At 39.3% G+C, this 23,401-nt stretch overlaps 1 protein-coding gene across 1 annotated transcript in view; it reads left to right on the plus strand.

Moving 5' to 3' along the window:
* hmcn1 (hemicentin 1) overlaps window positions 1–23,401 on the plus strand; it is a 610,612-nt gene that overhangs the window by 553,504 nt on the left and 33,707 nt on the right. Inside the window, exons 91-100 of the mRNA XM_060830300.1 lie at window positions 3,841–4,011; window positions 6,052–6,222; window positions 9,404–9,574; window positions 12,724–12,873; window positions 13,434–13,571; window positions 15,367–15,488; window positions 16,774–17,011; window positions 17,955–18,017; window positions 18,108–18,227; window positions 19,846–19,980. Coding sequence (XP_060686283.1) covers window positions 3,841–4,011; window positions 6,052–6,222; window positions 9,404–9,574; window positions 12,724–12,873; window positions 13,434–13,571; window positions 15,367–15,488; window positions 16,774–17,011; window positions 17,955–18,017; window positions 18,108–18,227; window positions 19,846–19,980 — 1,479 coding nt within the window. The remainder of the gene's footprint in view (window positions 1–3,840; window positions 4,012–6,051; window positions 6,223–9,403; window positions 9,575–12,723; window positions 12,874–13,433; window positions 13,572–15,366; window positions 15,489–16,773; window positions 17,012–17,954; window positions 18,018–18,107; window positions 18,228–19,845; window positions 19,981–23,401) is intronic.

Below are 23,401 nucleotides of genomic sequence, written 5' to 3' on the forward strand. Positions count from 1 at the left end.
TGATTAAGTTAATCTTGGTTGAGGCAGATATGGGCATGGCTTTCAGGCACCTAAAGCAGCCATCTTTGAGGCTGCGTGTAGTCCTGAAGGAGGGAATTGTGCCAAAGCTTTCACTACACTATAGAGAATCTTGATCTCACAGTAAAGCTGGAAGTCTGTGTGGGACTGTATTCAAGTAATGACAGGAATCGATGAGTGTCAAAAATAGCCTCTTTTATTCAGCAATCACAGGACAAGTTCGAGGCAGCAATAGAATCCTGAAAACAGTTCTTGCAAGAGCCCCTGTATACACAGTTCTTACATGTATTAAAATCTCAATACTATAATGTTACATTTCTTTAATCTATAGTACTTGATGGTTTGAAGGGCTTCTGGCCTGGGAGACAGGCGTTGGGTTGAAACATGCTAAATGCTGTCTGCTTTTCTGATGGGAGAAAGTGAAGACTGCAGATGCTGAAGATCAGAGTCAAAAAGTGAGGCACTGGCAAATCACAACAGATCAGGCAACATCCGAAGAGCAGGAGACTAGATGTTTTGGTCATAAGCTCTTCTTCAGGAATGTGGTTGGGGGTGCCAATGGGGCTGAGATATAAATAGGAGGAGGTGGGGACTGGGAGGAAAGTAGCTTGGAAAGGGAAAGGTAGATGAAGATGGGGATGATGGTGACCTTTCAGAACAGATAAGTGGGAAGGAAGATGGGCAGTTCAAGAGTGCTAAGTTGGAGGGTTGGGTGTGGAATAAGGTGGGGGGAGGGGAGATGGGGAAACTGGTGAAATTGACATTGATCCAATGTGGTTGGGGGGTCCCACACACCAAACAACCCCACTGCTCTGTGGTCAACCACTTCAACACCGCCTCCCACTCCGCCAACTCATGCGAGTCCTGAGTCTCCTCCACCACCAAATCCAAACCACCTGATGCCTGGAGGAAGAACACCTCATCTTCTGCCTAGGGGCCCTCCAATCACACAGGATCAATGTCAATTTCACCAGTTCTCCATCCCCCCCTCCCCCCACCTTATCCCAGATCCAACCCTCCAACTCAACACCGCTCTCTTGAACCATCCTACCCGTCCCATCTTCCTTCCCATCTATCCGCTCCACTCTCCGCTCTGACCTATCATCACCCCTCCTTCATCTTCCAAGCTACCTTCCTCCAGCCCCACCCCCCCCCCCCCCCCCCTCCTATTTATCTCTCAGCTCCCTTGCTCCCTCCACCCCCGTAGTCCTGCTGAAGGGCTTATGCCCAACACAATGACTCTCCTGCTCCTTGGATGCTGCCTGGCCTACTGTGCTTTTCTAGCGCCACACTTTTTGATTTCTGATGGGATGTCTGTCCAGTATCCTTGCATAATTAGGAGGTATTAGCCCTTTCATCTTTTAAATTAGTAAATGTTATTAAAAAAAATACTAGGCTTATATGCTCTAAGTAAGTTAGAAATCATAATAAAAGAATAAAGGATTAAACTGATTACTACAGCTGTGTGGTGAGATTTATTTACTATTTGTTGGTGTGAGCTCCATTCATTCAGGCAATTTCATGCAAACATTGTTATGTCAGTTAATTTCTTAAAGGGCATGATTTGGAGATGCTGGTGTTGGACTGGAGTGTACAAAGTTAAAAATCACCCAACACCAGGTTATAGTCCAACAGGTTTAATTGGAAACACTAGATTTCGGAGTGCCGCTTCTTCATCCTTCACCACCTAATTTAAAAGATATTTTAAAAGATATTTAACAGGGACTTAATCTATTCAGGTCCAGGAGATGGTTGGTAAGGGCTGATTAATATTATAATGTTTTGTGGAGACTTAATGGGGATGGTATTGTTCTGTATGCTGATAAGGTGTGAAATGCAGTAATGGGTTTGAAAAGGTTGTTTTTAAATTTTGATAATACAGGTGAATGAAAAAAATGAAACCATGTTATAGTAAATAATGGATTAGTAAAGAGTTATGAATGAATGAATGAACGGGAACCCAGTATTAATGAATATAGCGAGCTGGTGAGTGAGTTAATAAAGATAGTCTATAACACAATATAGGTAAAAACAATGACTGCAGATGCTGGAAACCAGAGTCTAGATTAGAGTGGTGCTGGAAAAGCACAGCAGTTCAGGCAGCATCCGAGGAGCAGTAAAATCGACGTTTCGGGCAAAAGCCCTTCATCAGAAATACAGGCAGAGTGCCTGAAGGATGGAGAGATATCTCCACCTTTATCTCTCCACCCTTCAGGCACTCTGCCTGTATTCCTGATGAAGGGCTTTTGCCTGAAACATCAATTTTACTGCTCCTCAGATGCTGCCTGAACTGCTGTGCTTTTCCAGCACCACTCTAATCTATAACACAATATCTCACACCTAGCACTCATGAAAGAGAGGAGTGTGATTCCAGGAGGCTGCCACCATACCATGCTGTAGGGATACATCTGTGTTCAGTCATCTCCCCGTATCTTCGCATCCTTCTCCCTCACTTCCAGCTCCTCCCTCCAATGAGCTGTCACTTTCCAAGATCTCACCATTCTCATGGGCCACATCTCTCCAGCTGGCCATTTATAGAGAATACAATAGACCATCACAATAACCAAGGCCTCAGCAGGAAGGTTTTGCAGGTCCTCATGGAATGGTCCAGACACTAGATCTAGTATTCTCAAAATCTGATGGGTCCAGTCTCACTGAAGAGGACTTATGTTACCTGGGTGATGAACTAATGTACAATGCCTGTAAGATCCTGCAGTGGCTAAAACTGACAAGAATGCAGATATCTGTGACCATCCACTTTAGGGTTACATCCTCATTCATATACAGGTCATTTCAAAACTTTATTGTGTCCTTCCTATTTGATGTAAAGTATGTAAAAATGGTTCAGTAGCTGCAGTATGTTGTACCAAGTGATGGCCAAATACCTAAACATAGATACATGTCATCTGCATGAGCTGACTGTTGGACTAGAGTCTGTTACTGGCAGTCAGACTACGTGTAGAGACCCTGCATTCAGCTGCTCTATTAATGTTTAATTTGGGATTTCCTACCTTACTGTAATGTCAACCCTTTAATAATGTCATATTTCTAAACTTACTTTTAAACTCTGTAAAGTGATGCAACTACTTTTATTCCTCTGTTGTGTCCAAGATTTGTACCTTGGGGTTGCCATAAGAGGCAGACATTTTAAAGGCTTTTCACTGTAGTCCTAAAATGGAGTCCACATGACAACAAAGGATATTCTGTATTCTACATACTTACCTGAGTGCTAGGAATAAAGATAGAAGTATTCTCACTTCTGGGGTGGCAGATGTATGATCAGGTTCCACTTGAGACTTGAATACACAATGTTGACAGATACTGTGTATAGTATGGAGTAAGTGCTGCACTGACGGAAGTGTCAGGTAAGTGTTAAAGATTCAGAGAAGTAAATAAGAATGGGGAGATTTCCTGGTTCCTTATCAAATTCTTCTCACTCACTACAATAAATTTGCTAAGTGTAAATTACCATACTATGTAGCAACATTAACGTGTCTACAAAAGTTTTGAAGCACTTTGGGCCATTATGGCGGCATGGAAAGTTTATATAAATAGAAGCAAATAAATTTGCTTTCTGAACTCCAATCTAAAGAGAATTGAAGTACATAACTTCTTGAAATTCATCAGAAAAGCAGTCATTGTTCACTATATGTAGCCCATGGCATTAACAAGTTTGAGAAATCTAAAAGGAATTCAGCTAATTTCTTGCCCTGTTTGATGAGTGAAGAGCCCCTGCATGTGAGTATTTTGAGTATCATGAGTATTTTAAGCAAACAAACTACAAATCTAATTTTCTAATTATCTGGTGTTTCACCATTTTAGTGGATGGAAAATGGACATCATGGGTCAGTTGGACAGCATGTAGTGTGTCCTGTGGAGGAGGCACTCGCCAAAGGGCCAGAACATGTTCAGATCCAGTGCCACAATATGGGGGACACTATTGTGAAGGCAGTGATGTACAAATTGACTTCTGTAACAGTGATCCGTGTCCAAGTGAGTATAAAAAGTTGGTTACAAATCTTCATGAAATGCTAACCGGATGGTTTTTCAACTGTTCTGTTGCAACCAAAACCAGAATTTCTGAAGTTTTGTTACCACTATGTTATCGGGATGATGAAGGATATTTTGCAGCTGAAGCATTTTGCATAGGAGGAATAACAATCCAATTGGTTTATGTGAAAACTGTGCACATGGGTAGGAATTAGGTTCTGATGGATCAACTTGACTTACTGGTTTAAAATGTAAATTCAAAACTTCAGGTAACTTCAGGTTGTTATCTATGCAAATGAAAAAGAGCAGAGGGAAGGTTATATGATTTGATGGTGATGTGTCGGGTGGTGGGAGTGCCTGTTAGAGCAGAAGTACACTTGGGGTCCCAACTCCCAATTTGAGAAGCCCTGTTTTAAATGGTGAAAAGTCCTCATAGCAGCACAGTGGCACACAGTTAGCACTCCAGCCTTGGTAAGTGTGTGGAATTTGCATGTTCTCCCATGTCTGCATGGGCTGCCACTAGGTGCTCTAGTTTACTCCCACAGGCCAAAGAGATGCAGGTTAGGTCAATTGGCCATACTAATTTGTCCACACTTTCAAAGGACATATAGATTAGGTGGATTAGACATGGTAAATAGGAGATTTTGGGGATTGGGTGGGTGCCTGGGTTTGGATGAATGCCCTTCAAGGGTTGGTGTAGGCTCAAGGGCCAAATGGCCTCATTCTGCACTGTAGGGATTCTGTGATTCAATGATTCTATACTGACATTCATTAATGGACCAAACCATTGCAGTGTGCACATTATTTGAATAAAACCTGGAAATTAAAATTAAATCCTTCAATAGATTAAGATATTATACAATAGAAATTAAATCAGAATCTTGTAGAAACATAAGGAAGGACTATGTGCACCCAAAAGGACAAAGTAATATCTTGAAACATTAAATAAGATGTTAAGACCAGTCTTCTCCTGAAATGTGAACCTGCCTTTTCCTGTTTGGATGCTGAATGTCATCTGTAAGATTGACTTGATATAGTGTTAATCTCCAATCTTGTGCTTAATAGGCAATAATGATAGTAATATTGTTCAAGATTTAAACATAGCACTCTTATAGCTAACTAAACTCCAGCTGCACCACAATATAAATGTAAGAAATTTTTGATATTATCGACTTGTGAATTTAGGAAAATGGGTTATGTTCCTCCAGAAGAGGCAGTATTTATACCAGACTGGGCAAATTTACAGTGGTGACTCAGTTTACTGTTTTTGAACTGTTATGAAGATGAGTCCCTGGACCTGAAACGCTAACTCTGCTTTCAGTCCAGACCAGACCTGCTGAGTTTTTCCAACAATTTCTGATGTTGGACCTTATAAACAATGTTCCTTGATTTTAGCTCCAGTAGTAAAGCTACTTAACAGTTATTTTATCATTCATTTCCAAATGTACAAGATAAATATAAATGAAGGCCTAATTTTCTTTTAAATCACCTCATGCAAAAAAGAACTCATCACATTATTTATTTATCTATCAAATTAATCTGATGTTTTCATTTTCATTCTCCAACATGAGAAATGAATTCAAGTTGTTAATAACTTGATACATGAAGAAATTCTTCCTGACATTTGTCCACCTCTGGATTTTATGACTAGTTCACAGAAAGGATTTTAAGTAATATATTGATGGGAGTGTTTTTTTTAATGAATTGATGCAATAATGGATAATATGCTAAGAAAACAAATTAAAGCACAAATAGGTTGGTGTTCTGATTTTATTGATTGGTGGAGCAAGCTTGAAAGACCAAATGACCTACTTTTGCATCTAATTAATATTTGCATATATAAAAGTGTACTTGCCTGACAGCTGTAAAGACCAAGTGAGTGGTTAGCTCATCTGGTAATTGATGAGCTCCTTATACATGTATGATGAAGAGCCAGTGATCTTGGATGCTCAACAAGGCATTTGTTTGCTCTATTTGCATATCTATTTGTATATCTCACAAGTTAAAACATAGCTAATGATGCTAAAATTGATTTTTTTTTAGTCCATGGTAATTGGGGTCCATGGAGCAGTTGGGGAACCTGCAGCCGAACATGCAATGGAGGGCAAATGCGACGATATCGTACCTGTGACAATCCCCACCCAACAAGTGGAGGAAGGGCTTGTGCTGGAGCTGACACTCAGATTCACCGGTGCAGCATTGACATTTGCCCAGGTCAGTTGGTTGATTTTATATTTTGAAGCATTGAGAGACAACGTCATCAGGACTTTCAAGTAACCCTAATTAAACAGCAGACTGATCAGAAATGTAGTGATCAACATATGTCTTTGTTAGTTTGCTCGCATGGACCAGGATTCCCAAACAGTAGGCTACATCTCCCAGTAAGATCAAGGGACAAGATTTTGGGGTTGTGACTTCCAAGGTGACAATGACAGCTGTGGAACCTGGACTGAGTCTTGAAAGCTCCTTATAAATGTTGGGTTGGCAGGGAGAGGTTGATATTTCTGTCAGAAGGCATGGCTTAACTGTCTGTCCTTTAATGTCCAATTGCACAGCATCCACAAAGGTAGATTTTCACATTCTTTAGTGCAAATCAAATAAGTTTTAAGCCCAAAGACAACCAACCATTACTCTCCTTGCTCAATGACTCTCAGCCTAACTCAACGACAGTCCTTCCTTTTGAACAATGTTTTCCCCTTCCTGTCTCAGCAATAACTTTCTAATCCTTCAGTTTCTCTCCAACCATCTCAGTCTCCCAGTTTTAGCTATAAAGTCACAAAGCCTGAGGCATTTCAGTTGAGTCATATTGGGAAAAAGTTTGCAAAACACTGGCAGAGACATTCTCAGATACATTTTATAAACTGTGAATAAGCGAAAAAGCCATTCTAGCGAAACATTAGTGGGCGGCACGGTGGCACAGTGGTTAGCACTGCTGCCTCACAGCACCTGTAGACCCGGGTTCAATTCCCAACTCAGGCGACTGACTGTGTGGAGTTTGCACGTTCTCCCCGTGTCTGCGTGGGTTTCCTCCGGGTGCTCCGGTTTCCTCCCACAGTCACAAAGATGTGTGGGTCAGGTGAATTGGCCAAGCTAAATTGCCCGTAGTGTTAGGTAAGGGGTAAAATGTAGGGGTATGGGTGGGTTGCGCTTCGGCGGGTTGGTGTGGACTTGTTGGGCCGAAGGGCCTGTTTCCACACTGTAAGTCTAATCTAATCTAATCTCAAAATTTACATGTCAAAGAAATCAACTAGGAGAGAGTGAGGACTGCAGATGCTGGAGATCAGATTCGATAACTTATGCCCGGAACATTAATTCTCCTGCTCCTCGGTTGCTGCCTGACCTACTGTGCTTTTCCAGCACCACACTCTCAATTTCAAAGAAATCAGCCTTTCTGAAATTCTTCCCATGTGTAAAAACATTGTGTGACTTATACAGTTACAAGATGAAACATATCTATCAGTACAAATATACAGATTAGATTTAGGATGTTGTATAGAAATTAAATTAGATGCAGATCAGGATGTGGGATCGGAAATATGTTGAAGCAGCTAAGATATGGGAACCTTTTGACATATATTCAAAAGAATATTGTCTTTGGCAAAAGACTTATGTTTTTCACAAAATGACGATCTTGTTTATGTCTCAATACTCTTTCACTACCACCAGCAGAAGTATACATAAGGGGTATCTCAAGATAATGATCACGCCATACTCTATCCTTGTCTGTCAAATATCTCTCAACCTGTAAAGGGGGAAACAATATCAGGAGCAGCCTGTGCTGTGCTGTTTAATGAAATCACGTAAATAAGATAATATAACAGATCACATGATTCTGACAATGAGAGAGAAGACATCAGTCTAGGATGGCAAATCAGGACAGGACTTGTACACTTAATGGTAGGGTCCTGGGGAGTGTTGAGAAAAGCACAGCAGGTCAGACAGCATCCAAGGAGCCAGATGAAGGGCTCTGGCCCGAAACATCAATTTTCCTGCTGCCAGACCTGCTGTGCTTTTCCAGCAACACACTCTCAACTCTGATCTCCAGCATCTGCAGATCTCACTGTCTCGTGGGGAGTGTTGCTGAACAAAGAGACCTTGGAGTACAGGTTTATAGTTCCTTGAAAGTAGAGTCTCAGATAGATAGGATAGTGAAGAAGGTGCTAAGTATGTTTTCCTTTGGCAGTTAGAGCATTGAGTATAGGAGTTGGGAGGTCATGTTGCAACTGTATAGGACATTGGTTAGGTCACGTTTGGAATATTGTGTGCAATTCTGACCTTCTTCCTATAGGAAGGATATTGTGAAACTTGAAAGGGTTCAGAAAAGATTCAGAAGGATGTTGCCAGGATTGGAGGATTTGAGCTGTAGGGAGAAGCTGAATAGGCTGGGGCTGTTTTTCCTGGAACGTCGGAGGCTGAGGGGTGACTTTATAGAGGTTTACAAAATCATGAGGGGCATGGATAGGGTAAATAGACAAGGTCTTTTCCCTGGGTCGTGAGGGTCCAGAACTAGAGAGCATAGGTATAAGAGCGTAAGGGGGAACTTTTTCACACAAAGGGTGATGTGTGTTTGGAAATGAGCTGCCAGAGGAAGTGGTGGTGGCTGGTGCAATTACGACATTTAAAAGGCGTCAATAGGAAGAATTTAGAGGGATGTGGGCCAGGTGCTGGCAAATGGATATCTGGCCAGCATGGATGAGTTGGACCGAAAGGTCTCTTTCCGTGCTTTATATCTATATGACTGTATGGATCTATGACCTGAAGAGTATTAAATATAGATAAGATATTGCAAACATTGTTGATTTCATTTTTCATTGAAAATAATTGGACATTTAAAATAGACTACCCATTTGCCCAAATTGTGCTACCAAAAGTCAAATATCACTCCTGATGTAGGGCCTTTGCCTGAAACGTCGACCCTCCTACTTCTCGGATGCTGCCTAACCTGCTGTGCCTTTCCAGCACCACACTCTCAACTCTGATCTTCAGCATCTGTAGTCCTCACTTTCTCCTATCACTTGAGAAGTCAGGATGAATCACGGTGCACTGACAAGGGCACACCAAGTTTGTAGATTTTAAAAAGTATATGCTAAAAGAAATAAAGCAACTAATGATTTGAAGTCCTCAGAAAGAATGAGTTAAATATTTCAACATATCTTGATTTCAATAAGCAGGGATGCAACAAGACTCTTAATAAAGAGCATTTGGAATTTACAAGGGACAAGAGAGGAATATTTGTAAAGGTATAATTCTGCACTATGAAAAACAATTAGCTTTACGTAATACATAATGAATTAATATGTTTTTATATGCTATAGTAAAGCTCTAATGTTTTCTCTGAAATAAATAATGCCATTACTAATTTTTCTTATTTAATTGCTTATAAATTTATGTCCAGTGGATGGAAACTGGGGACCTTGGCAAGCCTGGAATGATTGTTCAGTATCTTGTGGAGGTGGTGAAAAGAGGCGACTTCGAATGTGTAATAACCCAGTGCCTTCCAGTGGAGGCCGCTCCTGCCCAGGCGATGGCTCTCAGGTGTCCAGGTGTAAAGTCCAACCCTGTCCAGGTTTGACAGTTGTTTTTGCTGAATGCTTGAAGAGCCTTCAACATTGAGTTTGGCACAATCTTCATAACTCAACAAGAACCAATTTAGAGCAAACCATCACCTGAAATAATATTTTGCAAGATGTTACCTTTATCCCGATATACCAGTTCTTACATTATTATTTTTGTTGTTATTAGTATAGGCCTGATGATGCAAATGGCCTCCTTCTGATCTGCAATTTCAGATATAATTAATGAAAAATGATGTACTTAGGTTCATTCTGGTCGAATAATGAAGATTCATTTAAATGTTGCATCAGTCAATATTGTACAAAATCAATTTTTTTCTCTATGCTTTCCTTTCTATGTTCCATCTGCTGTCTTGAAGCCATTAATTCCTTACTGCATTCCTGATGAAGGGCTTTTGCCCGAAATGTCGATTTTCTTGCTCCTCGAATGCTGCCTGACCTGCTGTGCTTTTCCAGCACCACTCTAATCTAGATTCTAATTCCTTGCTGCAGTCTAGTTTGCAACTCCAGCATTTTTATAGAAATTCACTTGTGGGACATGAATATTCATGGCTGGCCAGCAATCTTATTGCTCTTCCCTAGTTGCCCTTGAGAAGGTGGTGGTGTGCCTTCTTGAACCACTGCAGTCCACATGCTGTGGGTTGACTCTCAGTACTATTAGGGAGGGAATTCCATGACTTTGAACCAGTGACAATGATGAAATTGCGAATATAAGTCCAAGTCATAATGGTGGGTGTCTTGGAGGAGAAGCCTCAGTCGTGGTATTCCCATGCATCTGCTGCCCTTGTCCTTCCAATTGGAATTAGTGCCACCTGAGGATCTTTGGTGAATTTCTGCAATGCATCTTGTAGATAGTACATACTCCTACTACTGAGTGTTGGTAGTGCAGAGAGTGGATGCTTGGGGATGTGCTGCCAATCAAGTGACTGCTTTGTCCTGGATGGTATCAAACTTCCTGAGTGTTCTTAGAGCTGTACCTATCCAGGCAAGTGAGGAGATTCCCATCAAACCACTGACTTGTGTCTTGTGGATGATGGACAGGCTTTGGGGAGTCAGGAGGTGAGTTACTTGCTGAAGTATTTCTAGCTTCTGACCTGCTTTTGTAGTCAGTGTGTTTATGTGGTGAGTCTATTTGAGTTTCTGGTTGCCCCAACAATGTTGTTAGTGGGAGATTCAGTGATGATAACACCATTGAATATCAAGGGGCAGTGGTTAGATTGTCTGTCTCTTATTGGAGTATATCATAACCTGGCATTTGTATGGTGCAAATGTTACTTGCCATTTATCACCTCTACATTAAGAGACAGGGAGGGAATGATTGTTGAATTGTTGCTGGAGCAGTACATCAGAAACACATGGGTGATATCATGGTGTGAGTTAGAATATGGATGCCAGAATTTTGGATGAATTCCAATTTTCAAAGGATGCAATCTAAAAGATTATCCTGGAGACCACTGGAATTGGCAAATTACCAGTAGGTGACAAGGGTTTGTATGAGGGTTTGAACAGCAGGTAGGTAGAAGGATCAGAGATTATCATTGCTGTGGTGCGAGTAGACATTTCTGGGTATATAAGGAATGAGGTTGAAAGCTCAAATAGAATGCCACAATTCTGAACCCTCTATATTGAATGAAACTAAGTCTGGAACATCCCTGCTGTTTGAAGCCCGGATGCACATTGGATAAAGTCACTGAATCAATCAGGCAAAACCAAAATTCTACTTCAATTCTTTTTAAAATTAGTCACACAAATTTCATTGAGAACATTCTTTGTATACTAAAAAGCCTTTATAAGTTTGAAACTATAATTTAAAAGATTGTTTTGGTCAAGAAAAATGATTATGCATTGTATCTAACATTGAATACGTTTCAGCCAAGAAAGTACTTTGCATCTTAAGTCTATGAAAGCATATGTCTCTCCTGGAGAACATTGTACAATTTTCTTGTTCTAAATTGGTTTGTGACTTTCGAAAGCTGGAATCCAATTTTGTCACTCGTAACAACGAATGGTCTTTTTTGAGACATCATTATATGACCCAGCCTCTGGTCTCAAGTATATCACCTTTCACAATTCAAGTACTTGTGCAAAGATCTTTATGGAGCTCACATTACTTGATCCATTTTGAGTACTCAGGCTCTCACTTCACAAATTCATCATGAATATCAGTACACCACAATCCCTATGCCAGTAAAAGTGCATCGTACTCTCAATGCTTATATTTATTGTACTTAATAAAACACACATGTTCCTAAGTGGAGTTTACAGAATTGATAAGGAAAGGATGATTCCTCTTATAGTAGGGACTAGAACTAGGGAAAACAGTGTTAAAATTAAATGATCATCCACTTAAGATGGAACAAAGATGTTTTTCCTCTGAGGGTTGGGAGTTGTTAGAACTCTTGCACAGATAGTACTGGAGGCAAGATCTTTCAATATTTTAAAACAGGGATAATTATATTCTTCACCAACAAGGAAGTCACATATTATCAGGAGTAGGTCAGACTGAGGAATTGTGGCCACAATCTAATCAATCATGATCTTATTGAATTAGAAGCAGGGTCAAAAGTCTGAATGGCCAAATCCTCTTAGTTTGTATGTTAGTACCTTTGATCTCCATAATTCATACATACTACCATTGAATCATAATGCCTCAAAGATACATAAAAGTGACATCAGAAAACACCGTGGACCCAGAATAGTAGAATGAGCTCCTTTCCATTTATTGTAATTGTTCTAATTTGGCCCACTTAAATTCCATGGGTCTGATCACTTTAAAGCCTTTCAGAAACATTTAATTGCTGTCAACACAAATGATTAATATCATCCAGATTACCAGAGCCATGCTAAATGAATTTTTCACATCTCACCATAAGAAGACACCTTTTACTTAGATTCACATACACAATGCATCCCATTCTCCACAGAAACCTATTTTATTTCATTGGGTGCTGATGCCACTAACAGTTCAGGATGTCAAGTTACACTGACAGTGAGAACTTGTATTGCCACAGAAAAATAACTTGTGGACAGCCCTTGTGATTTTCCTCCATTATCATAGCCCCACATAGCAGTTTATAATCTATGCTCTAAATCCTTTTCAAAGTAGCATGAAATGTGCAGTATCTGTGTTTCTTTCCTTCAGGTGGTCCCCAGCACGCCAGAGGAAGTATTATAGGGAATATTAACAATGTGGAATTTGGTGTTGCTTTACTGAATGCTACAGTGTTTGCCAGTCCAGAAACTGGTACTCATATTATACAAGCACAAATCTCAAATGTGCCAAGAAGCATTGGTAAGTGTCTAGTGCCTGATTCGTCAACTCAGTCTATTTTTAATCCAAGTGCAAGTGTAGGCTATTTAGTGGGTTTCACTTGAGAATCTGTGATGGAATCTAACACAGCTGATATTCACTTCAACAAAAATGAAATTTCATCAAAAACAGACAAAAAGACACTTTTTTGAAATAAAAGAAAATAGAAAATTAAGATTTTCATCAGTAGCCATGAGATTAACTCACCTTGTTTACATTTTCTTATCCAACTTCATGCAAGTAATCATGTCAATATCCTCATGATCTCAGAGAAAAATTCAATTCTTTAGACATGGCAGCAAGAAACAAAGCCTCTTTGTAATTCTCTTGTGAGTCATTTTAACTGTATCTTTCATTGATTTGTAAACCAAAGGCTTGCAGTATGCCCTCCAACATTGAATTATCTGGATTCTTTTTTTAGTGAGCTCACCTTTTGGTTGTCAAGTTATATACTGTATACATATTATAAAATTATTGACATGGTTGTTTATAACTTCCAAGCTTGTTCTCTTTGTGTTAAGCATTCCATTGTTTTTTTTAAGGTCCTGCCATGAGGAAGCTTATCTCAATCTTAAATCCTATTTATTGGACAACAGCAAAGGAAATTGGGGAAGCAGTTAATGGATATTCTCTTACAGAAGGCATATTCAAACGAGAAACGCAAGTTGAGTTTGCCACTGGTTAGTTGATAAATGTTATTTTAGATCTTTTTATAGCACATGACAATTGAAGAAGGGGGTTACTCATTTGAACTTGCTGGCTCATAAACAGAGCTTTATTACAAATGGAAAATATTTTCTGTGAAATACTTGAAGAAACTATTTTACCACAGCTCTTCTCTGGTGTTTCCTCTCAAACATGCTGCATACTTGGTTCATGTATGATATTTGTCTGCTCCTTTGAGCATTGATATAATTAAATGTAAATGTATTGGCCTCACATTTTGAAATCAGTTTGAACAAAATACCTATCTTTGTTTTTGTATTACATTTATTTATTAATAATTAATATTCACATTCATTTAAAATAATAATGAGTTGACACCTTTAAGAAGGTTACCTTACTAAGAGAGCTATTGTATTCTGAGCAGCTTGACTTACTTTGTTGTTAAAGTGAAAAATTCTTCTTGGATTAAGTGGCATTGAGTTTGTTGCATTTGCTCGCTATCAAGTATGCATGTTATATGTGCTGTTTAAAATTAAAAATTTAAACCTCATCAATCTTTCAATAATTTTCCCCTAACTGTTTTCATTGGAAACTGCAAACAGTCAGAAATAGTGAATTAATACAACTAAAAATTTAAGGTCCAATGCAATTTTTTGTGCAAAAGTTAACACATTAAATTCCTGCCTCTACCATCTTAAACAGACTAGTTAATCTATTTTGTTTGAAGAGGCCAATGGCTGAACTTAAAAATATTACAACCAAAGATTGATATGGACATATTACTTAAAAAAATTAAATTCCAGGCATTTAATGTTGCATTTAAGATAAATTAAATTAATTTTAAGACTAATACTCATAATTATCTTACATTGTCCAATAAACATTTAACAATGAGCACTTAATTACTTTCACAGAAAAGCTAGGTTCTGATTTGCAGTCCAAACTGTGCTTGTTCTGAGCGTTTATTTCAAGAAGGCAGATCAGTTGAACCTTATAGCCTTGAAAGGACATGTTTCTACATTTCTGTAACAGCAGTTTACTTAGACTGAAACTCCACTGGGTGTGTCTCAGTGAAGGTGGCAAAATCCCAAGAGAAATACTGAAAACAGCATGGAACTGGGAGAACACCATGGCAGAGTTTCAGGCCCATAGCGTTTCATTATCCTTCATTTCTATCTTTTCAAAGTTGCGCCTTCTCTGATCTGCCCAAGTGTTGTCTCTTGTGGGTCCAAATATATATACAGTGGAGCATAACGGATCACTTATAAAGTCAAGTTTTGTTCCCATTAATATGAATCTATCACACTTTGCTAATAGCGGCAGATTAAAGATTTATCCATCATTGTTGTAATGTTTCTGAGAAGCTATTGCAAAAGCTATGGACTCTCAGACTTCAGACAAGATGAATAATCTAATAAATTATAAGTGCAATTAGGACCTAGCTAGGTTTGGAGGGTCCTCCCAGTCTTAAAACCCTCAGGTTGGAAGTCATTGTCCTGGTAAATGTGAACCTCTTAAGGTAGGATCAATTGGTTATTAAGTTTTGATAATCACTACAGTGGCTGTTAACTTGGATTTAAAATGTAGCTGTTGTACTGAATTAATTATAAAAACATTAAAAATGACAATAGACAATACTTTCTATGAAAATTTGAGCAAAATCTCCTTGCCAAAGGTATCCAGAATATTTTACATATTAATGTCCTGTAATCTCTTAGCACTGAATTCAATGCCACACAGTGGAACATTGATAACAGCATGGGCTGCATGAGTGAGAATTCTTTTTGGTTTGGTCGCTGTGGTTTCTAGGAGAGATACTACGAATGACGCACATTGCTAGAGGCCTGGACTCAGATGGGGCACTATTACTGGACATTGTGGTGAATGGATATGTGCTGCAACTACCCTCATCTGTAAACCTTAATGTTAAGGTACTATAGGAAATGTACTCTGATTCACAATAACCAAGAAATAATGCATATTTAGGGTGAGCTGCATGCAAATTTACACACAAATTTAAGATACTCTTAAAGATATTGAAGTCTATCTTGCATGTATACTTTATGCTGCATGTCCCAATTTTATGAAGTCAAACGTCTGAATGGAATCAAAACTTAATTTCACACTGTTCAGATAGTAAGTACTAATTAAGATCCAAGAAATAGCATGCCGTCTGTGAATAATGGATTCTGCATGTTCAGTTCCTATAAGATCTGAATGCATGCATTTCACCTCTGCTGCTTTAAATACAGCTGTAATCTCTGGTGATCTATATATGTTTTACATAGTATGTAATTGACTTTTTTCTATTCCTCCCCTAACCTCATATTATCACTTCCTAATATTTAAATATTCTAACATTAACTTTGATTTTTTTTCTGGAATGGAACAACTCATAAGGTACTTTCTAGGTTTGTTGCTCTTAGATTAGTTTTAACATATTTACTCAGAAAGTTACTGGAAGTGCGAGCTGGTAATGGCATGGCAATTGGTGGACTCTGGTGAGCAACTGCACAAAATGTGAAGTTCCTTGACCAAATGAAAGATTGAGGAAAGAACAGAGGAAGTAGAAAGTGAATTGAAAACTGGTAAATTCGGTGTCAAGTCAGGTACACAAACAGCAATAGAGAGAAAGAAAGATTAAATTAGGAGGGGGGGGGGCGCGAATAAAGAGATGGAGAGGAAAATGAAGGTTTTTTTTATTACAATTTAACTTTTTTTGATCTCCAAAATACTTCAAATATTGACATTATGTTCTTAATTTTTTTTATTTTGTGCCAATAAGGTCGATTGTCCATCATGAACAATTGTCACTTTACTGCAAGGTACTAAGACTACTCGACTTAACTTTTGGACTTAGGTTTAATGAGCAATTAATGTGTAAATGCAGCAACTTTATGTAAATAAAGAAAGTTAATGGTCAGTGATATTTTTACTCAATGGTGGAATGCACAAGTTAATCACCTACAACAATTCACAATTCACAGGATATTCCTTCATGTGTTCTTGCTGAATTTAAACATTAATGATGGCTTATAGCATTCATATTCTATCATTTTTTTCAATAACATCTGAGCCACAATGTAGCATATCACTGATAGCAAGGTCATTTAATAACTTGGTCACCCATCACCACCCATTATGAAAATCATTGTTGTTTTTATGCAACAAAAATATGAAACATATTAATTGGATGTAATTGTATGATGTGTTCAGGACTACACTGAGGACTACATTCAGATTGGACCAGGTCAGATTTATGCCCATTCTACTCGAATGTTTACAGTAGATGATGCCAGCGTACCATACTCTTGGAATCATACCATTACTTATGGACATAATCGAGGACGAATGCCATTCTTAGTAGAGACACTCCATGCTACAGCCATTGCAGCAGAGTACAGCCCATTGGATGAAATTTTAGAGTACAAGATTCATGCAATCATCACAAAAGGTAAGGGAAAAAATCTAATTCTTTCTCACTTTAAATTAAGTAAGAAATTTGTTGCCATTTTAAGAGCTGAGGCTTATACTCGATGCTATATATAAAACAATACTGATCAGTTAATAGAAATCAAAGTTTCTAAGTTCAGAGTAGCCTGGTGTCCCAGTGCTTCAGAAATCATTTATTATCGTAATTTATAATGCAATTCTATCCAAACTCAAGACCAAGGCTCCTTCTGGAGTACCTTCTAGACCTACAACCTTTATCACCCAAAAGAACAAGAGCAACAGATACATGGGATCATCACCTTAACAGTATTTCTGGATGAGGTTGAAGAAGGTTGCTCTCAATATCTTCATCGAGCTGAATTTGGAATGGGTAATAAATGCTGGCTTTGTCAGTAATCCCCAAATCCTATATATAAAAGAAAATAGTAACATATATAATGTAGCCATTTGTAATTCTTGCACTAAAGCAAAATACTATAGATGGTAGAAACCTGACATAAGACAGAAAATATTGGAAATAATCAGCAGCTCTGGCAGCATTTGTGGAGAGGAACTGTTAATGTTTAAGGTTTGTGAGTACATGATTTTTGATTCTCCTCCAAAGCTACAACTTTTGTACAAATCTGTTAACACCTGAAAGGGTTAACTAATATAATGAGATCAGTTTTGCTCACCCGGATATAAAGGACTGTTCCTGGGAGTAACTGGCCTGTTGTTGTCCTAAGTTGCAAGACCAATTCTAACAATATGTCCAATGAAACATCTTCACTTCACAAAGCTGACAAACTGGATGATTATTTACAGCATTTTCTGGTTTTCTTTTACTTATATACTATTTATTCAGAATTATCATCATAAAAAGTTCTCTTGCATCTCTGTGCCAAAATGTGTTAGGTTGGTTAAAGTGACATTTTAGCAAGAAGAAAGTTTTTTGCTTTATGCAGGTGACCGGAGTAATCAGTGTCCGAATGGTTTTGTTTTGGACTCAGTTGGACCCTATTGTTCAGGTGAGCAGAGTAACGTGATTCAAAACTGAGCTTTGTTCTGATATAATGATTGAGGAAACCATGTCTAAAATCTTGTATAATTTCCTACAGATGAAGACGAGTGTGCTATCCGGAACCCTTGCTCACATATATGCCACAATGCAATGGGAACATATTATTGTTCGTGCCCCAAAGGTCTCACCATATCCGCTGATGGAAGAACCTGCCAAGGTGCTCCAGTTTTCCATGGAATAAAATTTAAATCGACATCCAGTAGAAGTTTAAAATAAACAAGAAGTTGATTTTAAAACAAACTTTTCTGAAAATTTCTGGGCAAAATTACTTGAATAAATTAAGATTTCACAGGGAATATGAAATCAAATTACTTGATTCTTAAATATACTTTTAATAATCCAAGTTGACGAATTTATTTTGGTTTTGTTTAAAGTTAGTGTTTAATGATGTACAAGATTATAATCCCAAATTTCTGACCTACATTGACCATTATACTGTACCAATTAAATTACTCTTAATTTAAGGGTATAGGCTGGATCCGCATTTGTACTGGCAACATAAATTAATTGCAAAGAATCACCAAATTTGCACAGAAGGGGCTTCTGCCGCAATAAATTCTAAAACTGAACTTCCTTTTCTTTGTGAAAAAGAAGTCTGTTGGCTCCTCTTTTCACATTTGCCACACAAAAATGGAGGCAGAGGACAAGTCTTGGGTCATCAGAAGATTTTCTCTCAATTCCCAAAATCACGGGGCTTGCAAAAGCAAAGATAAAAGGACGTGATAAACCCTAAAGTTGATAGTAAAGGCTCCGAGTCCAGCATTGAAGGGTGAGAAGAAATTGGTTACAGCTTCCTGTCTTTTCAGTTCAAGCCAAGCATTCACTACTAAAAAGTCAGGCTGAGACTTTCATTGGGAAGTTCTTTTTGGTGCACTTACCACCCCGAAAAGATTCTACCTAGCATATCTTCCCCACTGTAGCACCATTTGAACTGTTCTCTGTGCCCTGGCTTCCCATAATGGCAATAGAAATTAAGCGAGGAATTATTTGTGCATCACAAATGACTTCTATTCCAGGGTAAATGCACGAGTGTTTGAGTGGATATTGAGAGGTGAATGGAAGTCAGTCTCTGCTCTGTTCTAATTCTGCTCTTGAAAGCAGAATCCCAGCCAATGAATTAGCAATTAAAACAGAATATGTTGGAAGCATCAGCAGGTTAGGAAATATCTGTGGAAAAGGAAAGGTCAAATTAACATTTCAGATCAATGAAATTTTGTCAGATCCCGTTTCTATGAGTTGGGTTGGGAAAATGCCTGGAATGATGAGATCAAGTCTCAAATTTGCCTTTCTGTCTCAATTCTTGTAACAGCAATTGCCAGTATCTGTCACAGAATAGCTCAGTGTGAAAATGGAGAATGATTGTTTTAACGACTTGGAATTAAGCTATATTTCTGATGTGGATTAGAGAGCACATTGTTCTATTTTAATTATTAACCCTGGCTTAGTTTCTACTGGTAATTTTTGGTGTGTGGGTACTCCATGCTGAATGGCAGGACAAAAAGTGGGAAATCATTCCATTCCCCAGCATCTTCTAGGTTGTATTCAGAGTAACTTCAGGGTTTGGTTTGAAATATAAAGACCAATGTTAAAAGTTTCAGAGACATGGTTAAATAAAAACACTGATTTGAATAATGTGGTGTACATGGAAGAACTAGTTGTATATGATCTTTGAAATTCTAAGTGTTCTAAAGCCTGAGTGGCCTAGACAGGCAATCTGAACCCTTCGTACAAGATTATTAATGTCTGAAGTGCTGTTCTGACCATTGTTCCTCCAGATGTCGATGAGTGTGCTTTAGGTGGCCATACCTGTCATACTGGTCAAGACTGTGAAAACACTGTTGGCTCATATCAATGTGTGGTCAGGTGTGGCATTGGTTTTAGACGGACACTCGAGGGATTAAGTTGTCAAGGTAAAGTCACTATCCCTTGAAACAAATTACATATTGTCACCTTATGTTATTTGTTCACATTGCATGAGGATCAAAGAGGCAAGGTTGGATGGTCAAAATAAACATTCTATACTATTAGTTAATGTAGTTCTCGACAAATCATTTAAAGTAACTTCTCAATTTTAAAAAAAATGGAAGGAGCAGATTCCAGCCCATGGCTTTCTGTCCCATCATGTCAGTCATTAATGAATACAGTGAGTAGTTTAGACCCTTGCACAGATTTTTGTGGGAAATCAATAGGCACACCTCTTAGACTATAAGACATTGGAGCAGAAATTGAGCCATTCAGCACATCGAGTCTGCTCTGCTATTCAATCATGGCTGATAAGTTTCTCAACCCCATTCTCCCACTTTCTCCCCATAATCCTTGATCCCCTTGATAATCAAGAACCTATCTATCTCAGTCTTAAATATACTCAATGACCTGGCCTTCACAGACTTCTGTGGCAGTGAATTCCATAGATTCACCATACTCTGACTAACGAAGTTTCTCCTTATCTCTGATCTATAAGGTCTTCCCTTTACTCTAACGCTGTACCCTCAGGTCCTAGTCTCTCCTACCAATGGAAACAACTTCCCAACATCCGCTCTGTCCAGGTCAAACAGTATTCTGTGAGTTTCAATTAGATTCCCCCCTCATCCTTCTAAACTCCATTGAGTACATCAAAAGTCCTCAAATATTAATCTTTTTACTCCTGGGACCTTTCTCGTGAACCTCCTCTGAACCCACTCCAGGGCCAACATATCCTTCCTGAGATATGGGGCCAAACTGCACACAAAATTGTTGTGGTTGTGTTTGCCGAGCTGGAAGTTTTTGCTGCAAACGTTTCATTCCCTGGCTAGGGAACATCATCAGTGCTGTTGGGGCCTCGTGTGAAGCGCTGCTTTGATGTTTCTTCCGGTATTTATAGTGGTTTGTTCTTGCCGCTTCCGGGTGTCAGTTTCAGCTGCAGTGATTTGTATGTGGGGTCCAGGTTGATGTGTCTGTTGATGGATGTTCTTGCCGTTTCCGGGTGTCAGTTTCAGCTGTAGTGGTTAGTATATGGTGTCCAGGTCAATGTGTCTGTTGATGGAGTTTGGGGATGAATGCCATGCTTCTAGGAATTCTCTGGCTGTTCTCTGTCTGGCTTGTCCTATGATAGTGGTGTTTTCCCAGTCAAATTCATGTTGCTGGTTGTCTGAGTGTATGGCTACTAGAGATAGCTGGTCGTGTCGTTTTGTGGCTAGCTGATGTTCATGGATGCGGATTGTTAGCTGTCTTCCTGTTTGTCCTATATAGTGTTTTGTGCAGTCCTTGCATGGTATTTTGTAAACTACGTTAGTTTGGCTCATGCTAGAATCTACAAAAAAACGGACAGATAACCAAAGCGGACCAGCAAAGAATGAAACCTGAAAGCAACAACACCCCCAGATTCTATGGACTACCCAAAGTACACAAACCAGACATCCCACTCAGACCCATAGTATCACTACCAGGGACACCAGCATACAAACTGGCCAAAGAACTACAACAAAAACTGAAACACCTAGTCAGCGGATCCAAACACTCCATACAATCAACACAGGAATTCTTGGACGTCATCAGGAATACACACATAGACAAAGAAGAAACCATGGTATCATTCGACGTGATGGCACTGTTCACTTCAATTGACAAAACCCTAGCCAGAGAAACAATAGCCAACCTACTGGACATACATAACAGAACACAGGAGGCCGAACCTATCAACAAGGACGGCATACTTAAACTACTGGACCTGTGCCTCACCACACACTTTACATTCAACAATCAGATATACGAACAAATCAACGGAACACCCATGGGATCACCAATCTCGGGACTCATAGCAGAGGCAGTTATGCAAAGGTTAGAACATACAGCCATACCACAAATCCAACCCAAACTCTGGATCAGATATGTTGATGACACCTTTGTAATCATCAAAAACACAGATATAGAAAAAACACACCTAATCATCAATGACACACTCACAGGAATCCGATTCACACGAGAAGAGGAAAAGGATAGCCAACTCCCATTCCTAGACGTGTTAGTAGAGAGAACACCCAAGGGAGAATTCACCACAAGGGTACACAGGAAACCAACACACACAGACCAAGTCTTAAACTATGAAAGTAACCACCCCAACACACACAAACGAAGCTGCATCAGGACACTATTCAAAAGGGCCACAACACACTGCAGTACACCAGAACTGCGAAAAGAGGAAGAGGAACATCTATACAAGGTATTCGCCAAAAACGGATACCCACGCAACTTTATCACCAGATGCCTAAGAGATGGAACGAGGACATGCCACAACCAAAAGGACTAGCCACTCTACCATACGTCAGGAGCGTCTCAGAACTGACAGCCAGACTACTGCGACCCTTGGGACTCATAACAGCACACAAGCCAACATCCACGCTCAGACAACAACTCACTAGAACAAAGGACCCAATACCCAGCATGAGCCAAACTAACGTAGTTTACAAAATACCATGCAAGGACTGCACAAAACACTATATAGGACAAACAGGAAGACAGCTAACAATCCGCATCCATGAACATCAGCTAGCCACAAAACGACACGACCAGCTATCTCTAGTAGCCATACACTCAGACAACCAGCAACATGAATTTGACTGGGAAAACACCACTATCATAGGACAAGCCAGACAGAGAACAGCCAGAGAATTCCTAGAAGCATGGCATTCATCCCCAAACTCCATCAACAGACACATTGACCTGGACACCATATACTAACCACTACAGCTGAAACTGACACCCGGAAACGGCAAGAACATCCATCAACAGACACATCGACCTGGACCCCACATACAAATCACTGCAGCTGAAACTGACACCCGGAAGCGGCAAGAACAAACCACTATAAATACCGGAAGAAACATCAAAGCAGCGCTTCACACGAGGCTCCAACAGCACTGATGATGTTCCCTAGCCAGGGAACGAAACGTTTGCAGCAAAAACTTCCAGCTCGGCGAACACAACCACAACAACGGATACCCGAGCTACAAATCTTCAATCATATTTTATGCACACAAAATTCCAAATGTGGTCTTACCACAGCCTTATACAGCTTCAGAAGTACACCTTGTTTTTATATTCAAGTCCTCTCAAAATAAATGCCAATATTGCATTTGCCTTTCTAACTACTGACTCAACTGACAAGTTTATCTTGAGTGTGGCCTGGACTAGAACTCCCAAGTCTCTTTGCATTTCAGAGTTCTGAATGTTTTCCCCATTTAGAAAATAGTCCATGTGTCTATTCTTCTTATCAAAGTACCATTATCCCCATTCCTTATCTCCTCTTGCTCAGCCAATTTCCCAACTAGGTCAGCAATTTGTTTTCAATTCCTT

This window comes from Hemiscyllium ocellatum, chromosome 9 (genome assembly GCF_020745735.1).
Source record: "Hemiscyllium ocellatum isolate sHemOce1 chromosome 9, sHemOce1.pat.X.cur, whole genome shotgun sequence".
Taxonomy (NCBI): Eukaryota; Metazoa; Chordata; class Chondrichthyes; order Orectolobiformes; family Hemiscylliidae; genus Hemiscyllium; species Hemiscyllium ocellatum.